This window comes from Thermobia domestica, chromosome 12 (genome assembly GCF_964235325.1).
Source record: "Thermobia domestica chromosome 12, izTheDome1.hap1.1, whole genome shotgun sequence".
Classification (NCBI taxonomy): Eukaryota; Metazoa; Arthropoda; class Insecta; order Zygentoma; family Lepismatidae; genus Thermobia; species Thermobia domestica.
Window position 1 is genome coordinate 153,153,386 of NC_137465.1, and position 23,894 is coordinate 153,177,279.

Consider the following 23,894-nt stretch of genomic DNA (forward strand, 5'->3'; position numbering starts at 1 on the left):
AACAAACTCTGAGAAGAAAAGTATAGTGGTATTCCTGGAATTCCACGGAATTACAATACGTGTGAAAGGAAACTTCCTTCTAGCTAAAAATACGGAGACTATCTACAAAATTCACTGGGAAGAGCATGAAGAGAGTTATATTATTCAAAAATGGAACAGACGTAGATGGCAAGGTATGTTTGGTTTAATTTGCGAGTTCATTATAAGTGATATAAATATTACATAACTTGTGTCATCGACTACAGAACCAGAAGTTAAAACATCATGAATTCTTTGTGTTTGCTTATTGGCGTAAGAAAACACCGGTAACTCGTACTTGAATCATAAACGCATTAATGAAGTGTTTAAACATTTCTATATGAATGTGGAGTTGTGCTTTTCCATTGTTACATATGCACTACTAGTCGTACAGGTGATGGTACTACAAGAATAAAATCCTCCGTTCAGGTCATGTTTAGACGCAGTCCTTAAAATAAGTGTTAGTAGAAGTAGCAGTAGGAGTAGGAACGGGTTAAAGACCCGCAGGGGTTCGTTAGGTTCTGTTCTCGACATTAAGTGAACAAATTAAAGACTTTCCCACAATCGGTGAGTCCGTATAGTAAAACTGCACCTTTCCTTCTTATTCTCCAAAAGATTAACACTAGACAATAAGACCTATTTGTTACTGTGCATTACCCTATTTAGCACATACAAAATTCCAGTGATCCTCCATGAATAGTCTAATTATCGAAAAGTTACAATTTTTTATGATTTGTGTATAAATTCAGTGTCCGTATATGTGACATATAAAGTGCAATGCAAAAACAAACCAACTATGTAGATTTGCACTAAAAAGCACGGATGCTATCTAACCAAGTCAGGACAGGGTGAAGCTTGTTGGACCGTACGCACGGTAACACGGCGTTGCATCCGAAGCAGGCTGGCGCGTCAGTGATGCTGGCTATACCCGTAAGTGAGGGTAGTGGAAACTTGTGTGTTTTAGCAACGTGAGCTTCAGTAGCATTTGTAATAGTTTCAGACAGCTCTGCACCCTAAAGCAGAACATGCTGCGATCTGCGATGTGCTCTGTTGTGCTCGCAGAAAATTTCCCGCGCCTGTGCAGAAAAATTGTCAGAGGAAAAAAAGATAGCAAACAGAAAAGTATAAAAATATGCCTGCTGTGTGTAGATGTCTTAAATGACGAACAACTCGCATAAATATAGTTTGAGCTGTTTCTTACATCACGTAAAGTGTATTTTTAACAACCACAAGTGTTTCTTCTGCAGAAAATTTTTGCAAAATTCCTGCAGAAAATTTTTGATCTTACTAAAACTTATCGTACAAAGAAAGTTCTGTCATCGGGGCTCTGCACTGTAGACATAAGATATTGCTATTATACACTTACTGAAATACTCCGCTGATGGAATATAGTAGGTATCTTTCATATGCACTTGATTCACTTTAACCGTCGTAAAGGATTTGGGCACTTGTAACCCTGAAATACAGCTGTATTTTATATACTAAGCTGCAGAAATTTGTTGCTTATAAATATTTCTTTGCATGCGAAGTGTGTCTAAACTTGACCAGCACTAAAATTTGCTCGTAATGGCGTAGAACAGTACTAGTAAACTTTACAACACATACTCCAGTGTCCTCTTCCGTATCGAAAAGCAGTTTTTTTTTTTTTTATTTATTTATTTCTGTTGTTTTATTTTCGGTGATAGTGTTAGGTACCAACGGCAGGGTTCTAGAACATAGGTCCCCCTTTCCATTTAGCTGTAATAGTGACAAAAAAGACGTGCCCTGCTGGGCTCTAACCCGTCTTCACTCGCTAACGCTCGCTTGGCAATAGTATGTGAATTAAATATTAAATATTTGGTACAGGTAGAAAGTAATCTGTATAGAGGGATCTGTGTTCAGAACCTCAGTACAAACAGATAGTGTTATTATAAGTTTCTGCATGTGATTAAATTATCGTTTGATTGTGTACAAAAGATATATCACAAGCATGTATTACTTGCTGTGATGTATATTGTAAGCGCGCTGTGTGTGTGTGTGTGTTACGCCTCCTGCTGCTTTGTTTTAAGTGTACTGTGTGTTCTGACAGGGCTTCGTATAATAACTTTAGTTGATAATGGTTGTGATATTAAGTTACTTGAATTTTCTATTGACTTGTATAATAACGAAAAGGAGCTGCTAAAGGTTTTGGAACGTCGCGGTTTAATTAAATTGAAAATAGAAAATATATTTGCCGTAAATGTGGGGCAAGTTTAAAGTTTTTTCCCATTCGTCATTATTGTTTCTTTGCTTGAATTTTGATTCATACTATAAATGAATTTTTGATCGTTGATTTTTTCGATTTTGCATTTTTATATTTTGGTAGGTAGTATAATATTTTTCATTGTATTACGGTTTTGGGGGAAGGAAGTAGTTGCCTTCCATGAATGTTTAATAATAGCGTTTTTTCGTAAATTACTTGGGGAGCTTGCCCCCCATTTGTTAATTGGGTTATAGTTGGAGTGTGCTTTGTAAATATTAGGCGCGGGGGACAAACTACAATACGCACTCCATATTGGAAAGGATGTTATCTATAGAATTGGGTTAGAGCTGGAGCGGGTTTTGTAATCTGTAGCCCCTGGGATAAGCTTTATAATACACGCTCCAGTATCTTTTCGCAAATATCGTGTAGCATGTGTCGTTTATTTTATTTTTGTTTTGTATGTTTTTCTGTTGTGTTTGTTATTGTTTTTTTTTTTTTTTTTTATCCTGAAATAATGTGTTATTGAAAATGGTTTTTGTTTTAAATAATGCGATGTGTTTCTTTAGTCGAAAATAGTCTCAGTGTACAGGGTTACTACCTACACCATTGGGTTATCACTGGAGCGGGCTTTGTGAAGTTCATCCGTTATGCCTTTAGCGAAAAGAAACAACCATGGAAATTGAGCTTTGGTAGGGTAAATTGAATGGCGAAAGAATGTTCCATTACAAATTTAAACGCTGAGTAGTATTAAAACCTGCGACATACTTGTGATCGCTGTAGTAATATCTTACATCTACTTTCCGATATTTGACGTAGTACCGCAGTTTTACAACGTGAAGACAGGAGAGGGAAGCAGAGTAAAAGAAAGGTTGGAAGCGAATGAGGTAGGAAAGTGGAATAAGCAGTGCAGTCCCAATGTGGGACCATACATTGGTTCCTGATTTACGTACTTGTTTCAGCTGTTGTGTTACAGGACGGGACCGAACATTAACTGCATAAAAATTAATTTTTCCCGATTTTAAAGGAAAGCAGAGTTGGGTTCAAAGGAGGAGTTGCAATCCTCAGTGCAGATGCACTTTACCGTTTTGCGAATAAATACTGCGTCAAAACGTATGCCATAAAAACAGCAATGTAAAAATCAAAGTAACCTCTGCTAGTTGATGATTAAAAAAGCAAGTGTGTCATCTAACCTAGCCAGAGCAGGGTGATGCTAGTGGGTCCGCGCGAGGAAATCCATAGGGAGTAGGCTCGTTATGGACATTGGATATAGGCATAGATGTGGTAAGATTCACTTCGATTAGTTGCTTTCATAATACATTCACATCACCATTACGATGTCCAAATTTAAATATGTAACAGTTTTTTTTCTTTCTTTTAGTAAGTCTTTCCTATTTTATCGCACTTTTTGCTCTATTTCAATAGTATGTTCCTCTCCGCAGAACGTTGTAACTCCTATTCCTCTCCAACATATGTAAAGCTTAAAATTGAAATGTCACATTCAGCTTTGAAGTACGGAGAACTAAGTGTCTCATTACATCCTCATGTGTGACGCAGCTTGCCTCCACTTGAAATTGTACCAGCAAGGCGCAACTTGTAACATGTCAAAATTAAACACATTAAACTTGCTTAGTTTGTATGAATTTTACGAATAATATCTGATTCATGATTTCGTTCCCGTTGCTTTTACTTACTTTTTAGATTTGTGGACCTACTCTCAAAGACTTAACCCAAGATTACATAAGGTTAGAGGGTTCCAAACGTTAATTGGATTTTTTTTTTTTTCCACAAATTAGAGGTGGGTTCTGATACGTTAGGTCAGATAGATTGAGTTACATTGATTAGATCAGATATGTTAGGTTAGGGATAATTCAAAATTCGAAAACATAAATTATATGAAATAACGAATTTTCATTCTTTAAAAATATATGAGAGTGTGGGGCTTTTTTAAGGTTTATAAGGTAGGGTTTGACGTTCCACTATTTTGCACCCAGGTTAAGAGAAGCTATGATAATGTGGATAATATGATGGAGTGAAGTAAGTAGAAAATGGGATAACCCATAAAAAGCCCACAAAATTCACTTAGTGTGGACTGAAATTAAACCCAGAACTCCATGCACTAGAGGTAATCGCTTTACCAGTTAGCAATCATGACCCTACTTTTATGCTTTCACACCTAATCGATATGTAAAATTGAAAGTGACTATGTTTGTGACTCTTAATCTCTCGATCAAAATTTTAACGAAAATTGAGTTCTGGCCTGGGAGAGTTCTTATCTATTCACTTTGACGGTAGAACGTAGAGGAGGGGGATGAGTGGGGTGTATATATATATATGTAAAGTCATTTTATATAAAAATGAAAGTGACTATGTTTGTAACTTAATAAATCTTAAAGCAACCGACCGATCAGAATCAAATTTTCAATATAGATGAGGTTCGGGTCTGGGAAGTTTTTTTTTTTTTTTTTTTTTTTTTTTATCATTTCGCTTTGACAGTAAAACTTAGGGGAGAGGGAGATATAAAAAATAAATAGAACTTAATGATAAGTCTTGAACCACCCGACCGATCTCGATTAAATTTTCAGCGATGGCTGCAGTGTATCAGTGGTGGAGCGTTCACCTCTTGTGCATGGGGTCCTTAGTTCGATCCCATTTCGTGCCAGATGAACTTTGTGGTAAACAAACACCGTGTGCGTGGGATTTCTCAGGGTTCTCCCGTGTCCCCCGACTTTTTTTTTCACCATTTCATCCATTTGTTATTATCACCACCCCCTTTAGCCTAGCTGGCATAACCGTGGAACATAAAGATTTCTTTTCTTTTTTTTTTTTTCAAATTTTCAAAATTTCCAGTACTTATAAATCAAAAACGACTGAGTAGAAAACGATGAAACAAAAGATAAAAAAGGAAAAAATCCATAGGCAACGTGGAGTGGTGTTGCCACGGTGTCCCCAGGGTCCCCATCATGGGACCCCGGGACCAACTTGAAAATTTCAAACGGGCATATAGGTCGAGTAATACCTTGTTTGATAGATCGTGGAAAACCAAACAGCTCAGTACAAAATTTGTTTCGATTTCGGGCAAACCTGTTTCGGATACAAAGCGCAGTGTTCAAACTAAGTGTTACAAGCCAATATCCCGCAAACTATGCATCAAATAAGAAATATGTTGAGTCAATGTACAATACAGACAGGCCTAAAAAATGGGTCAAACACGAGGTCCTAATTTTGTACTAAGCTGTTTGGTATTTCACGATCTATCAAAGAAGGTATCATTCGTCTTATGTTGCCATTTGAAATTTTTAAGTTGGTCCCGGGGCCCCATGAGGGACCCTGGGAACACCGTGACAACACCATTCCGCGTTGTCTATGGCTTTTTCCTTTTTCATGTTTTGTTTCATCGTTTTCTACTCAGCCGTTTCTGATTTATAAGTACTGGGAATTTTATCTGATACAGGACCATTTTTGGTGGCCATCTTCAAAACGGTGTCCCATATCAAAGATTGTTTCCTACAAAAATTGTTCAATTTTCCAAGCTCTTTCAAACGTGGTATCACTCGACCTATGTCCACATTAAAAATTTCACGTACACCCCTCTCCCCCAACATGGGGAGGGGGGAATCTCGTGTTTGACTCATTTTTTAGGCCCCTCTGTATTGTACATTGATTCTTAATATTTTTCTTATTTGATGTATAGTTCGCGAGAATACTTATTTTGCGAGTAAGTGGCTTGCAATACTTATTTTGACTCACGCTGTACACACACACACACACACACACACATATATATATATATATATATATATATATGTAATTACTCTTTCTTTAAACAATATTAAGTGTTCCAGGTAAGGTTATTTACAGTTTCCTCTTTTAAAGTAACATTAGTTATTTCCAGGGTGGAAAAAAATCATGATTTTTTTAATAAAAATCATTTTTGTTGATTTTTTTGATTTAAATCGATTTTTTTGATTTAAATCAAATCTTTCTCCTGGTATAATACAAGTCGCGAATTGAAGATAAAGCGTTAGGAATTAGTATTAAATGCTAATTATGCCATTTAAGTGAAAGTATTGGGGTTGAATTTTGAATTATCCCCAATCGTTAACCTATATCAATCCCAAACAATGTTTCTTAACCCTTTTAAATTATGGCTCTTTTTAAAGGTTAATTATAGACTTTCAGTCAAGCAGCTACATCAACATCCCTATTTATCCTGGGATCATGGTACATACATCACTCTCTTTAGAATAGAACAGCTTTTGAAACGGTAACATTCACATTTCCTTATCATGTCCCTGAAGCGGGAAATTTTGAGAGTAATCGGCATTTTTTTAAACTTTTTTTTTTAATTTGGTCCCCTCTGGATACCTCTGTGTTACAGCACGGATCTCAAAATCAACTGGGAAATGCTAAGGGGTGTACTAAATGTGTGTACAAAATTTCAAGCTTCTCTTTTGAGTAGTAAGAGTGAGGAAACTATTTAACAATGAGCTAAGAACATTCCCACAATGCCCCAGATGACCCGGATTTAATATAAAAATTTCCTCAGACATCCCTATTTATTCTAAGATCATGATTTGTACATTATTCTCTTCAGAATAAAACAAATTTTCAAACAGTACCCTTCAAATGTCTCCATCATGTATCTGGGGCGGGTAAATCACGAAAAAAGGAATTTTCTGTTAAAAATGTCTTTTTTTTTTAAAAAAAAATTTACTTCTGTGAACCCCTTCCCCTGTTTTAAGACAGAGATCTGAAACAAATCTGAAAAATACTGAGGGGTGCACTGAGTAAATGTGCAAAATTTCAATCTTGTAGGTGCAAAAGTAAGCCCGTGAAAAATATTCCCCAAATACCCCAGATTCCCGTATAAAACAGGATCTCAGGTAACAGTTTCCTGAGACATCCCTATTTATCCTAGGAGCATAGTATGTACATCATTTTCTTCAGAATAGAACAGCCTTTCAAACGGTATAATTTATATGTCTTCATCTGAGACGGGAAAATCACGAAAAAAGCTATTTTTTGTTAAAAATATCCTTTTTTAAACATTTTTGCCCCTCTGGACCCCGCTGTTTCCACGTAGAGATCTGAAAACATCTGAAAATTATTAAGGGGTGCACTGAACGAGTGTGCAAAATTTCAGTCTTCTGAATGCAAAATGTAACCCGCCAAATAATAATAATAATAATAATAATAATAATAATAATACCCATAACAAAAAAAAATATCTTTTTAAATTTATCACATCACACACTATGCCTCAACGCAGAAAGGCGTTGCAGGGTAGGCAAAAACCGTGGTTTTTATTGAAAAAAAAATCAGTTTTTTTTGTTTAAACCTGGTATTTTGGTTTAAACCAGTTTTTTTAAATTAAATAATTTACTCTATGCATTTATATCACATATGAACAAAAATAAGTTTGTTTCACTTTGGTGTTATTATGCAACAACCGGGTTGTGCTGGAACGGATCACATAAGCTTAAAGCGGAGTCCAAACCGTTTCTCGTCTCTTACATCCGAAACAAATTGTCCTCCATTTGAACTTGAAAACTGGACTAATTGGCCACAAATGCAATACGTCTGCCGACTCACTCACGAAGGACTCCTGATACGTTGTACTGATCTTTACATAATTTTAATATAATTGTCTAATTGTCAAGAGTCATTTCAGAAGGACAAAAAGATAAACAGTTGCACAATTGAAACCATTATACAGAATTACATATGGACAGTTTCAAAATACTGCAGAGTACAGAACTAATTTAGTCCAAATTAGTTCACTACGACTTTGATTAGTCCAAGTTAAAGAAATACAACGACGTAATTTTCATATCAGTAAGAAAAGTGAATAAAAATAAGAATTATTTGAGTCGACTTTGGCTCTGACCCATTTATACATAAATAGATACCAAAGATATTTCTGATTTCAGTAAATGCCTCTCGGGGGGTTTGTATGACCCCCTTCCCCAAAGTACGATATTTTGATGTATATTATCAATAGTAAACATTACTAAAACGATACAATATTTAGAATTTTCCTTTGATTGCAATTGCATAACAATAATAACAAACTATTAAAAAAATCACAAAAGAAACATTCATAACCTTACAAAAAAGTTGCTTTTGTAGTATAGGGCTAATTTCTTTGAGTAATGAATGGGGAATTTAAATTTGAATATAATAGGAATAATATGCGGGAGTGACATGCGATAACCCACTAATGTGTGTGTTGAAGATTTTACGAAAACTTACACTTTTACAAACATTTTTCGTTTTTTGCATGGTTTAAACCAGCCAACCCTGCGTGAAAGCATATGTAACGTGTTCTAAAATGCCTCCAGCCTTACAGAAAACGAAGTAAAATGCCTTATTGGTACTTTTTAAATTGAATAATGAAGATTCTACCATATCACCTAAAAATAGGTGATATAATTTAAAACGTCAAGCATTAAGGAAAAAGTACAGCAACGTTTATCAAAAAGACACTTTTTTTTTTCACAAAAGTTACTGATATTTGGCAGGGGCCTATTTTTAAAAACTCAGAACCAGCTTGCAGCATGAAATACATAAATTTTGCCTAAAGTTATAAAATTAACAAAAAAAAAATTGGAGAGGGGATAGGACCCCTCTAAATACGCCCTATTATCTGAGGACAAACAAACAGACACGCACAAAAAAGAATTTTCGTCTTAAATGTCAATGGTGATTTCCCCGTTGGAATAGTTAACGATTTTAAAACCCAAACCCAATGTTACGAAAAGAAGAAAGAAGGATTGCTCCGTTACCTGTTCAAAACGGGATTTTCCCTAATTATCCTCTGCATGACACTTGTTTTCATACTATACTGTACATTTGAGTCTCATTGTATTATGATTATTAACTTCCATAATCGAAATAACAGAACAGAAACGGGATTTTACTTATCTTCATTTTAAATTAATTTATTTAGGAATTCGATTTAAATCAACGATTTTTATTAAAAAAATCAAGTGATTTAAATCTTGATTTAAATCGTGATTTAAATCAGACTGATTTAAATCAATCCACCCTGGTTATTTCTTCTGTAAGTTTTACAAACCCAAATTGTTTGTCAAATGAACCGGACCGAATAAGAAAGAATAGCCATGGATCCACGAATGCGTGCTAAACCATGACTATCAGTGTTCTTATTTCTCATAATTATCTAACGTCAGGTTCCGTGCCTCCTACTTATTTTGCGCGTAATTTACTGGGAAGAGGAGCAATAAACTTCGACGTGACAGAGCATGCAGTTGGAAAGGGCTAGTTGTGTGCCTGCTACTTGTTTCTGCGCGTAGTTTACTAGGAAGAGAGGCAGCAAACTTCGACGTCACAAAACTTGCAGTTGGAAGTGGCTATCTTACACAGTAGTAATACCGTATAAGGTGCCAGCTTACTAATGCGTATAATACCTGCATCCCGGCTGACCTTCCAATCTGCCGCTGGTGCACTGCCATGTTCCATTCCATTCCATTCGATTCATCAAGCGATGTCAAAAATCCTCTTCATTCAAACATAAGTTAATGTCATTCTAGTACTGAGCAGCCGGTCCATTATTTAAGTAATAAATGTTCTTGATTCTTCCTATCTTAAGATATTCAATCAAACGCATTAGAAAAACATGAACAGTGATAGCATACTGGTGGAGGTAGTCACTGATCACACATGGTTAATATTCTGAAGTTCTATTTACATAGATGGTAATGTGGAGTGACTATTCTGCCATTGGAACTCTAATTTAGTTTCTCTTGGACATTGTTCACAGCATTGCAGTAGTTTCTTGCTTTCACTACACTCACTTTTTCTTGATCAGTTTCACATTGTGGTTAATTGTGTATGTGTGTGTGTTCTAGAAGCACCAACAGGTTAAGTGCCTCGTGAGACCACGTTGGTCTCATATAAGACATTTCCTTACGGCCCGTGGTGCCAAGTTGGTCTCACGCAACCTCGTCTTAGCTTATGGCCTGTGGTGACTTACTGATCTCACCTTTTACATTAAAATCTATTGCATGGGTAGTTGTGGGTCTGTAGTAAGAGAAACAACCTTGGCCTGTAGAATTATGAGTCCAACGTGGTCTCACATGGCTCTAGCCAAAGTGGCAAAAATAGATCATCTTTCCACATTACCCAAAGGTCTAATGTATTACTCAAGTCACTCAAAACTTAGGCGAGATAACTATCACGTGTAGTGAAAGTATAAAAAAGCGTGCAGAAGTTGCCGCTATACAAACTCGTTACTAACTTATGCGTTCGCATTTTCACGGGCAAATTCAGTCAGAATTGGCTAAAATTTGCGTGGTGACATGTTGGTCTCACGGGACCACTAAGCCTATTCCAGGACTCAGTCTATATGGAGCCGCATGAGAGTAAGGTATCATCACAAAATAGTATCAGTATTACATGGTACCGATACTACAGAGTTACCTAAAATGATTAAATTACTACTTAGAAGGACACAAAGGAACCAGAAATAAAGAAAATACATTTTGGCCATAAGAGATGTTTTTGTTGCTATATAGGTGGCACTTACCCTGTTAATCATTGATTCTCACTGCAATACAATCCTTTTTGCCTGGGTACTGGCGAGGAAACTCATCATCCTCAAACGAGCCGAGAACATTTTGTTTAATTTTATCATTGGGCATTTTCGTTCATGTTTGCGGATATTTCCAAAAATTTCCATCTTCTACCTTTGTTTCTGGCCTGTTCACCATTCTAGTTGAAACACCAAATTCTTCATGTTTTGCTATAGTCCAGCTACTTGGGGTCAGAGTCAGAATCTGAACTTTCTGGGAATGACTTGAACTCTAAAGTTTGGTTTTAAGATCTTCAGTTAAGATGTTCGTCTTGACACTTTTGGCACTCCGTCTCCATTTGTTTTTAATATCAGTATTACTCACATCAGCAGCTGCCGCAGTTACCTGAGTAATGTAGAGATGTACGGATACCACTTTTTCACCGAGACCCGATATCGATACTTTTGGACACATTTCTTATATATTATTCAGGAATTTTCAGGGGTAATGAAATCATCAACATTGTAATAGCGTATATTAGATATAAGGTTAAAATTTGATATAAAAAAAAAAAAAAAAAAAAAAAAAAAAAAAATAGGTTCCACACAAAAAATATTTCTTCTAAATTTAATATAGCTTATATAAAACGAACTAAAAAGTAGCAAATATTTATATAGCTTAATTGTAAGAGTCCGTGATTGATATTTAGAGTGATAATGTATTTTGATAGTTACATTGTATTTACAAGTCTCTATTACATACACATAGTGCAAACGGATACTTCCGTTACAAATTTTTATTGTTTACAAAATTATGCATGATGAACCAGGTGCTGCTGTGTATATCATAACAAAAAGATGGTTATTTAAGCGAAGTCGAAGACGATACAACTGTTTATTAACTTTAGAACTAATTGTTTTTAACCAGTGAAAATTTTCTACAAGATATTTTCAACAGTTATATGCATTGTTATGAATTAATTTTTAACTTCCAGTTCACACATCAAGGAAATTTGTAACACATCCGTCTCGCATAAATCTGATCATTAAAAAAATGACATACAAGAAACTAGATGAAAACTTTCTTCCAATTCTGAAATTAATGTTATTGTAAAATTATATTTTTGTAAATGCAAAGTCACTTGATTGTAGTTGTAAGACTTGGAAAAAGTAACATAAAAGAATAACAAGAAGTAAATTCTATATTCTATTCAAATCTTATAAAAAGTTAGTGAAAATACAAACTAAAAAAGTCTATTTCAAAAGTTTCATTCATTTGTAGTAGTTTTGAAATATTTGAACACAATTTAGTAATTTCCAACATCTCTTGCTACACTCACTATTTTCTAGTAGTTGAAATTCAGTAAACGCAAATTACAATGAAGAAATATTTCTTCACAAGTTGTACAAGTAAAGGAAAACTATTTGCATGTTGTTTCCACCACGATAGAGGATCATCATTTCTTGGAATGCGCTGCATTGCAAGATAAGTGTCGAGTTCCGTTAGGAGAGCTTTGGAGCATTCTTTAACTTGAGAATATCTTCTGAAATTTGCTCCAAGTTCCAAATATCAAAATATGTCTTTTTAGCAGGACGAGGATCATCCGGATCTGAATCAGAAGGTTCTTGCGAAGTAAGAATTGGTTCATTGCGTACCACTGACGAGCTTTGAGGTGTCAGCAACGCTTCCATTTCATTACCAATCCACAACTTTATTTCATCCTTTTGAATTTCACTTGACGCATTTAATTAAACTTATAACGCGGATCGAAAATCTAGCCATGAGAATATTCTTGTTGCACTTATATTGAGCTAGCCTACTTTGTATTGAACTCAGTAATTCGGCAGTAGTTGTTTTAATTCCAGAATGACGTTCCTGTTGTTGTAAATACTTGTCTAACACGAAAATTGATGGAAAAACCTGCGAATTGCACGCATGTTGGGTACTCATTTCCCTCGTTATTTGTTCCAAAAGTCGAAGCAGGTCCACCAGCTTTTCGGCAAGTGTCGATTGATTTGGAGTAAGTGAGCACGAAATATTATTGTCTGCACAATATATTACAAGTGCTCGTTTTTCTTTTGTTATTCTCTCCAGCATATAGAACGTCGAATTCCACCGACTGGAAACCTCCTGAATTAGTTCATCTACTGGTAGTCCCAACTGTTCTAATCTTCGCAATTCCTCTTTGGTTTTGGCGGAATGATGAAAGTGACCGACCAGATTTCTGCACACTCCAAGCATATCAATTATAGTTCTCTGCGATGAAATCGAGTCAGTAATGCATAACTGTAAAGTATGTATAAAACATGGAATATCTTTGCTTTGTAATTTACTTGAACGTATGCCAGAAACCATATTGGATGCATTGTCACGCATTATCACAAACGTGTTATCAGCTTCAATATTCCAGTTTTCTAGTGCTTCGTCAATCTTTTGCGAAATATTATCACCTGTGTGACTACCGGGAAAGAACGTAACGTTAAGTATTGCAGTCTCTCTTTCAAACGACTTATTCACGTAATGTGCAGTAAGACTCAGAAACGGGTAACCAGTGTGATTAGCTGTCCATATATCCGTCGTAAAGCTGATGAAATTCGAATCCTTAATCTTATTTTTTATCTTGGAACACACTCTGTTGTTAATGTCTCCAATTATTGTTTCAGAAAAGTACTTACGACTTGGCATGTTGTAGCATGGTTGCAGTTCTTGAATCAGATTTCGAAACCCAGTGTCACTTACGATAGGAAATGGCTGCAAATCAATGCAGATCATTTCCTCAATTTTGTTCGATACCCGACGAGCACGGGAGTCGTTGATATCCCACACTTTTCTTTTTTTCGAACATTTCTTTCACTGTTCGGTGGAGAAACGATGGCTGGCATTTGGAAGTCGGTAGAGTCGGGACAGATTTCGCTGCTGCTTTGGATTCTTCTAGAAATTGGTGGTATAAATCTGGATGCTTCACCTGCAAATATTTTTTCATATTGGTGGTATTAAAAGTTTGATGTCCTTGCCACCAGGAGACACCAGTACGCTATAGGTTTTGCACTTTGCCTTAGACTTGTCTTGGGAGAATCATCGAAATATTCCCACAAGAGACTAGTTCGTGTACTTGACATCTTTACACCTGAAATGAACTGTAGATAACAGAAATTATCTGCTGGTTGAAAAAAAAAAAAAAAACATTAAATGGGCTTAAAACAGTCCTTACATAATAAAACGGTAAGTTTCTATTTTGAAAAAGTTTTCAAAAGACCCATATCTTTCTTTCTTTCGTCTTTCTTTTACACTTTAGATTCCTTATTTCTTTCATTTTCGCCAAAGTTTATTTAAGCCCTCACTCTGGTAGTTCTTATTCCTACTGACAATAAAGTTGTAGTACTTAATTTTCTTCTTCTTGTGTTAAACCGCGTGTCCCCAAAAAGTTACGTAACCCGCTTGTCCCTCTATCTTGTAGTCCTTTAAACTAAAATACATAGGGACACAGCTGTTGTACCATAATAAAGCCCTGTATATAGCTAAGATACTAACCAACTAAATGTTACTCATCATTGAGGCAACATCATCGGTTGTAAGTAATGTCATCAGAGTTGGATTAAAAAAAATGCGTGTGTTGTCTCACAAAATCTATTTATGTGGCAGATTCCAGCATTTCTTTATGTCAGAAGGGAAACTGCATGGTTACGCATCGAAATATGTTGAGGAGTATTACTACATGATCCGAGAAAGTAGGTTTTTAATATTGTTATTGACCCTTCAACAGTTTGTGGGGAATGGGATCGGAAGATGTGTTTTTATCTGTCTACCTTATTACATTACTTTCCACGAAAAAAAAAAAAAAATGTCCAGATTTTTTTTTTAAACTTGACTGCACCCGGCAACGTTGATATATATTGCTAATAACATAGCGTGCCTTCCTGTCAGCATTGCCGCTTACATTGCCATTCAAGTTGTAAACAAATTCTGGACAGTTTTTCAACATTTTTTTCTCTCGTGGAACCGATATAGTAAGGTGGACAAAAATAATACATGTCTTTCGATGCCAGTTCACTCTAACAGTGTTGACAGTCAAAAATATTTTTAAAAAATACTATTTATTTTTTTAAAGTACGTCAGTAATAACTTTCCACACATCTTCTAATTTTCAGACACTAGTTAAGTTTTTTCTTGTGTTCTCCTGTAACCATGCATTCTCTTTTCTGACACCAAGAAATTTGAAATCTGCTACACCAAACGGATTTTATGGACTAACATACATTTCGTTAAAAAAGAAATCCGATTCTAGTAACATTACTTATCATTGTGCTTAAAAAATGAGTGCATTGCGCTCGTTAGTCTATCTAAAAGTCTCTCTACATATAGAACGTTATTGCAATACAGCTACGGTGTGTCTATTTATTTCAGTTCATAAGTTGCAGACTATTGAAACAGCGGGTTGTGTAACTTTTAGCATACGCGATTGAGTAAATTCATACCATAAAAGCTTTTCTCTCATTACTGTAATATATTATTCCTAAAACCATTAATGTGACATTGGATTGAAACAGTATTCGCAGTGTAACGATAATTTTGTAAGAACAGAAGATTTTTTAAAATTACTAAATATAAAAGCCCAACATAACCCCTGGATAAGAAAAAATCAGAAAACCCGATACGGTAACACAGGTAGGGTAAATCTTGGCCAGGACACTGAAGAATTTTCTTCAATGCTCCCATGCCTAATGCTCTGAGATGCACTCAGCCTCTAAAATTGAATACCAATATATTCTTGGTGCTCTTGAGTACTTCGGAAGGTAAAGGCGGCCGAACATAGGACTCACTTCAAAAATCTTTTCATGGTGTAGGTCGAGAATATGTGGGGCGCTAATTCAATATTCTTCATGCACTGTTCACGGCGCGTGCGCATTGCGTAGGGGCATATTTACCTTTACTATAAATAATAATATGTGAAAATAAATGGTTTTCATTTTCAATTTAATGTGTTTGAATATTTAACCGACCGTTGTCGGTGGCATACTGATAAAACTAGGGCGTCATTTACGGGAGGCAGGAGGAAGCAATTGCTCCCTCCAAGAGTTTGAGGAATACATATATACTTTAATAGATTGTCTATTAATATGCTAGTACAAAACGTGCAAGTCTTGTGTCGGTGATGCTCTTGCCACCTTCAAGCGAAATCTGAAATGACGCCCCTGGATAAAACCCCTAACCTAAATCAAAACGGAAGATAGGCATTTATCAGTGTACCACCTGAACGTTCCATTAGGAGAAAATAATCACAAAGTTAGTGTGGTGTGGGTTACTTTCATAGCATTTTCTTCTGAATCGAAACTTCTGTCTCGCTTGGGATTCAAATGACGGGTCTGCTGTCCTGACCATGGGCGCCCAAAGGGGGAGGGCAGGGTGGAGCCCGCCTTTCACCTGGCTCGGGAAAATGTATACGTAATATAGCAAACCACGTATATTAAATACCACACTAATATAGCAACCATGGAATGGATCCCCCTAGAAAATTTTCTTCGGGTACCCATGATCCTGACTGTGGTCCTTTTGTCTTTTCTTCACCACTACTATGCCATGGAGGGACTAAAATGTCAGTCGAGTATGAATAGTGCAAATCAAAGGCGTAAAGATGCATAAAGAAATCGATTGTACAATTGATAATAATTTAGATCAACTTTAAGTCTGAAAGAAATTGATGAAATATAAGTGTCAAGCCCCTAAAATAAGTTTCAGTTTGCTTTATTTATTTATTTTCAGGTTGTTCTAGTTACTCATTCGCTTAGTGAATTACTATCTTCTGCAAGCTCCAAGTTTAATATCGCAGCCAAACGTCTATTTACAGCTCAGGGAGGAGAAATTGATGATATCAAATTAATCCGGTGAGTGTTCTTTCTAAGCCTAAATAGTTTTTTTTTCCTCTTTTTATTTTATAAGTATTGTCTCAACATTTTCAAACGAAGCAATACATTTATATATGAAGGGTAAGGGGAAAAAAGAAGGAATGTCACAAAACTGCATTTTCGAGAAAACGGCGTTTTAATATTGCAAACCGCGTAAGAAGAATAGGGTTAGTTAAATCTTTTGTCCATTTTATATGGACATTTCTACATCTACGCATGCATGGCATATACAGTCAAATAGAACCAAGAGTCACCAACAGATAGGGCAAAGCACCCGAAAAAACACATACATGGACATTTCTTGTTTTTTCCCCTTACCCTTCATATATTTTTTTATTTTAAAGTTTTCTCTTGAGCTCGTATAAGACATGTTATCCCAAAACGTAAAGCCGTCGGAATGACACTGAAATGTTTCCGTAATAATGTTATGACTACATTTTAAGGTAAGGAAAAATCTTTCATCACTTCTAACCGTCATCGACGTCCATTATTATTATTAATAATAATAATAATAATAATAATAATAATAATAATAAAAACCGGAAACATTGTTGTGATAAGTGTGTGAAATAGCACTAGGAATACTCAAAAACACAACGGTAGCAGTAAACAAATCAAAACCAGGTAGACCGAAGGATACTATAAATAAGACAGTATTCAAGGGTGTATTGACATCCATACTGTAGTGTCCATAGTCATACGTCTGTTTTGAGAGTCAATCCCACGTCAGTTTTTGCGGATTCCTGGTGTTATTAAAGCAATGAGACGAACTTCCACGCAAACGAAGTGAACAAGCAAAATGCTAGGAAATTGGCGGTGTCTAATCCACATCGGATGGGTACACTTCGAATGATCGCGCCTGCTAAGATCGTGGTATGATGTATCGGCATGTAGAAAACTCGTCATATATGACTCTTTTTATTGGTTGTTGCCTTACAAGACGTTCTTCTTTTGGTTTGTTTGAAGAGATTCGAGGTCGCCAGCAGTAAGGTATAATGTCCCGGTCTCTTCGATCAAGCATTGCAGTCATCTAATTTTATTATTTGTTTTGTGTTTATTCATTTTAAAACAGTTTCATTATTTATTTGATGTTCATCTCTCTTAAACTGTTCATTATGTTGTTTATCCATGAGTTTAATTTTTATTCAATTTCATTTAATTTATCAATGCTGTCTTGTACTCTTATCTGCATCACAATAATTTTGATGGCAATATTGGTCAAACTTTCAGTGTTTACAAATTCTTAAGTTATAAAAGAAAACGAATAAGTACATTGTAACCCAATATGTATATCGACTAATTAAAAGCTAGAAGTTTGAATGCTGATTTAATGTAATGTTTTTACCAGCTTACATCAGCCAATATTAATTTATGAATAGTTGGCCAAATATTGCAGTTCGTTACAGGAGAAGAAACATAGCCTTGGTAAAGTAATCTTAGATATATATATAAGGCTGGTTAGTTTTAATGAATCTTACAAATAATCTTAAACATTTGTGTTGTACTGCCGTCTAGTGTTGGATTTACAAATAGCATAGACTGCTAGATAAATTAACACATTCCGGGTTCCTAATTTGCAAATATTTCCGATGTTTATCAATATGGTTTAATTTCTAAAATATCCAGCTAAATTATTGTTGATTTGTGCATTTCTTTTGGGATCATCTTGATCATAGTTCCCAGTGATGATGATTAGGCAAGTTTCTCTATAGTAGTACCAAGCTTACTATTTCAGAACTGGAGTTTTAGAATTGCTTATTTCATGGTTATTCTTGTGTGTATGAGAAGAGTTCTTGTTATTGCATGTTTACATTACGTACGATGATAAAGGGTTCGCTGAGAAGTAACTTCAATGTATTCCTTTTCATAATAGTTGGTACACATTTACACAGAGAGGAATTATAAAAAGATGTAATGGAACAACGATTATAATATGGTAAGAACTTATTAGCATACCCGACGAATTAAATAGTATCTGAGAATTATTATTAATAATAATACAATTATAAATAATATATATTTCAAATAGAATATGAATTAAATATAATGTATATAAATGCTATCCACAATAGTAGTAAGTAGTAAAGGTATCTTACTAGTATTATAATGAGCAACTAGTAATACATATAGCCAAACTACGTGAATGCATTCGGAGTTCTTTCTTACGAGCCCACTCCAAATATATTCAGCGTCACATAAATAGGTTCCTTTCCTCCGCTAACTCTCTGTTCAAATAGAAATGGTAGAAATCAACTGTTCTCAGTTTCAAAATTGATGGCCATAGTACGAAAACTGTAATAAATAGCAACAATCAATTTTGGGAATTGATTCAGTGCCTCAGGAAAATGTACCGTCTCCATCCGTAACACACTTTTAAAACCGGAAGCGCTACAAGTTTACTAGGACTTCAGATTCCAATATTGATCTCATATAGAGCAAAATTGATAAAATATATTCAAGAGCGTTTTTTAAAATCTATTCAGCATTCTAAAAATATGTTCCTTCTTCTGCTTAACCCTCTATTCAAACCGGAAGTAGTAGAAATCAATCCTTTTTGATTTCAACCCGTAAGGCTATAGAAGAAAAACAGTATTGCTAGCGAGAAGCGGTTTTCGAGAATCAATTCAGTGTCTGAAGAAAACATTCCGTCTCCATCCTAACACTCTACTAAAACCAGTGGTGCTAGAAATTTACTAATACTCCCAGTTTCAATATTATCTCTATAGAGCAAAAACGGTAAGAAATGTAGGAATATGATCTTTCGGAATCAATTGAGCGTCCCAAGAAGAACTTTCATTTTGATATTTATCGCTGTTTGTCAACCAGAAGTGGTGCAAATTTATAATTTCCGGTTTCAACACCGATCACAATAAACCAAGACGATAATAAATAACGAGAAACGATTTTCTGATGTGGAGTTAAGGCCGTAAGAATAGATTGCATCTTCGATTCTATTCCTCTGCTGCAACCGGAAGTGGTACAAATATACTACTACTTCGGGTTTTAGTGATCACCATAGACCAAAAACGGTAAAATATAAATGTAATCTTTCAGTCTAAGTCTTACGATTATGCTCTTTTAGGGTACGTGAGACGGATGATTAAGGCAAGTGAATGATGATGAAAAATTGGTGGAATGACAATGTGGGAGAAACGAAGAGTACCCTGAGGAAACTCACGGAACTGTAAAATATAATCCGAAATGATTTTCTGATGTGCTCAGCGTCCAGGGAATAAATTTTATCCCTCTGTTGAAACTGGAATTGGTGTAAATTAATGATTTCCGATTTCAACGTTGATCATTATAGTAAAAAACGATAATAGATAGCGAAAAGCTGGTGATTAATATGGATTCAGTACCACAAGAATAGTTCCTATCTCCTCTGTTTCAACCGGAAATAATAGAAAAGACTTACAGAATGAGATTGATTATTTGATAAAGCTTGGCAGTATAAGTGGGTATCCAGTTATATTATTAATTAATTGGTATAACTAGGTGACACGGAAAATATAAAAACATTTTAACATATTTTAAGCGAGATATTGAAAATTTTCAAAGAAAACTGTAGTAGTTTTCATAGAAAAAAAGCTAGTTTTATTGTAAGTATCTAGGCTTAAATGGGATATATATATAATATGCATTATATATTGTCCCTTTCAAAACATAAGAGCCTTGTCTCACACTACTACCAAAAAGAGCAACCCAACCTTTGTTAACCCAACCGTTGTTAAAAGGTGGTTGGTGGATGTTGCCAGATATCCGATGTCATTAGGTACAACAAGAAAACATGTGAGAAATAAAGTTGTTACTTTTTGTGATAAATAAAAGAAATCTGGAGGAAGGGGTACGTTTGGCAACTTCTTTTCCTGTTTTTAACCTGGGGTCACCTATTGTTTTCTTAGATTTATGGCCTGTTGACAAGGGACAGAGCCATGTGAATGTTTCGTATGTTTCCAAGAATTGAGGTTCTCTTGTGAAACCGTTTATGTATAATTATATTTATTCCTGTAAATTCTGTGATTAAAGGTATTCTTTTGGCAGAAAAGAGAATCATTAAAAGGTAGATTAAAAAAAAAAAAAAAAAAAAAAAAAGAGATGGAATTTTTGTAACTTACGTAAAATAACATGCAGATAGCTAGAACACACTTAAATCATACCAGGCACTTGAAGTAGAGTGCATGTTTGTCGCTTTGTGTCGCTAGTAGTTGACCACAGCTACGAGAGAGAAAAAGGAAGACTGGAGCGAAACTTCGGTATTTCCTGAGCATTGAGGAAGATATACACGCGCGGTTTTCACACTACTTTGAAGTCTCCCAAACTCTAGAAAAGAGCATCATCCAATGTAAGAGTTATTTCCGGATCCTAACGAGAAATTGGATATCTATGAAATAAAGTGAAGTTGCGTGAGAGTTACATAGCCATGACTAAAAGAAACCTCAAGGTGTTAAAGAACATATTAGGGATGCTAAAGTCAAAAATCTGGTATCAGATCTGTCGAAACATTTAAAAGAAACTAAACACAGCATAGAAGACTAAAAAAAAAATCATTATGGGCTGAAAAAATGAAGTTGAAAGACCTGTGTTTGAAAGTTCGTTTATTCATTTAAAATACCAAAGGAAATTTAGAAAGAGGATGGTTAAGTGTTGAATGGGAGCAGTAATTACAAAAATTAACACAGCATTGGTTTAATAATATACCAAGATGAATTGTGGCAGCCTTCCACCAATGAACAAAAGAATGTGCAAATTGACTCCATCGTATTGTAACCCGCATCTCATTTTAATTTTCTTTCACCTATTTTTATTCTCTGTGATTAAGACTTCAGGGAAGAATCGAAAGCTCGGAAGAAGTGCAAATGGTATTCAGGAATTGCATAAACCTGTAAGCAGAATTAGAATTAGAATTTCTGAGCGTGACATTTTATATGAGCTAGTACCTTTAGATTATTTGTACTTATCGCACAAAGACATTTTCTACATGCCGTCCGACATGGAAAAGTACATTTCCATGTATACTAAGATTGTTGACGTCATACAATTAAAAGGTTATATCCCCAATTGAATTAATTATATTTCAGATGTCCTAATACAGGACCAAACTATATACTTATAGCTTACCTGCGTAGTTTGTGTGTTAGAAAAGGAGATAAACCTATTACACACATGCTACTACTTTCCAGCCACCTCCCTATCTAAAATTATACGTTATTAATGATTTCATTTGTTTTCATTTTTCAGCGATGACGATATTCTGTATGTTTCCTGCGGTGAGGACTTTATCCCCTTTCAGACAACTGCCAACAACGGCACGAAGCAGCCAGCCGTTAACATTCCATGCAAATCTGATGAATGGGTGACGTTGAATTTGGGTGGCAAATGTTTTACAACATCAAGAAGCACTCTTACAAACAAAGAACCAATGAGTATGCTTGCGAGGTAAGTAAGCATCTCAAATTTGCGTACTAAAAGAAATGGGAAATTTGTTTTAAAATTCCGCTCATAGATGGGAAATTTTCCTTATTGTGCACATGAAGTTACCTAATTATAAGCCAGCATTTCTCTGTGTAGTTTTCATCATCTTAATGTTTTGTGTAGTACGCTTTCGTATTTTTGACCATTATGACTAAAGGGAGGAAGTTCATGGCCTATAAAATGCCCCCTCTAAAAAGAAGAAAAAAATATGGTGATTGAATCTGTAACTGTTACTTGAAAAGAATGCAACAGGCATACCAAATGATTGACATCATATCCACAATACCAAAAAATATAACCAAATGTGTAAGTTTGATTCTAAATGAAAATAACAAATTGAAATAAATCATTTAAACAATATAGTGAATAAGACAAATACAGTGAACTATTCAGTGTAAAATGCGCTTATTTCCTGCATTTCGCCCTATTATGTAGCATAGTGTGTTTCCATGTATTGCAAAGACAAAGAAATAATGCCACTATATAAATGGTATGATTATTGTTTAGAATTAAATTGTTCATGAAAAATCTGAAAGTTGAATAATCACACACACACACACATTCGGGGGAGGAGGAAGACTTTCTAGGCAATTTGCTTCTTTGCACCAAAATACAGACCATCAAAAAAGTAGCAAATTTAAACATCAAAACTTATTTTTAAATGTTACAAACACACAAATTAATTTTGGAAATGTGCAATGAAAATGAAAATTCCAGTATTTTCCACAGTAGAAAATACCATTGTAATATCTGTAGTTCAGATCCTTTTTATTTTGCTTGTAAATTGCCATCCTATGAGAAAATATGTTTATCTCGTTGCAAAATCTGGAACATATTATCAAAATTAAAAGTGACAAAATAATAATAGTAATGAAAATTACAGAATCTTACCAGAAATTATGACACTGAAGCTTTGAGAAAATGACCAAAAAATGACCTGAGATCGGAAAAAAGACCGAATCGGCAAATTGCTTGCACGCTAGCGACACCTATTGACCTCAGCTAGCGCAGATAGCGACATCTGTAAGCGTGATGTTTACTATTAGGAATTAACGTGACGTACGGACTGACACATTTCACTTTTATAATTAGGATGATGATGTGTGACATGTAGTTATTGCAAATTTCCTCATTATGTAATTCCCTAATTTATGCGGTTTTTTAAAATATAAACTTTATGTTGCACTGTGCGGTAAGCTACCTTTAAAGAGCTCACATCAACTTCATAATTTTTGTGAACGAACCTAGTGCGCGACATTAGAAGGGGTAGCAGTGAAGGGGTATGTTCTTTTCCCAGTATAAACACACACACAAGAAAAGATGATGATGATGACAAGAGATTTGTTCATAGAAAAATCACACATTGGAATAAACGGCAAGTTCCCTTCGTATAACTTTGAGGTTAGCGTCCCTTTCAGCAGCGAGGTGAGACATGGACCTACAACTAACGTGAATCCAAACAACATGAGCTCCCACCGGGAATCGAATCCAGGTCTCTCACCCCAAAAACACTCGTACGCTAATCGCTTAGTTATGAAAGAGCTCTAAATTAAATTTATAATAGAAATTATTACTTAAATTAATTTTATGGTAGAAATTATTATTTTTAATCTCGTGAAGATTTGCATTCCACACACAAGCGTTGGGGGAGCAAACGTTTTGTGATTGAAGAGAGGAAGGAGGAGAAATAGAGACTTTATTCTACAACTTTGCACTAAGTAATTAGTTGAAAACATATCCATCCTT

General features: G+C 35.2%; 1 protein-coding gene across 1 annotated transcript in view; it reads left to right on the plus strand.

Moving 5' to 3' along the window:
• The window catches only part of LOC145666742 (BTB/POZ domain-containing protein KCTD9), a 40,633-nt gene continuing 16,739 nt past the window's right edge, over positions 1 to 23,894 (plus strand). Inside the window, exons 1-3 of the mRNA XM_081734283.1 lie at positions 1 to 173; positions 16,534 to 16,655; positions 21,915 to 22,112. Of these exons, the coding sequence (XP_081590409.1) occupies positions 126 to 173; positions 16,534 to 16,655; positions 21,915 to 22,112 (368 nt within the window). The 5' untranslated portion in view covers positions 1 to 125. The remainder of the gene's footprint in view (positions 174 to 16,533; positions 16,656 to 21,914; positions 22,113 to 23,894) is intronic.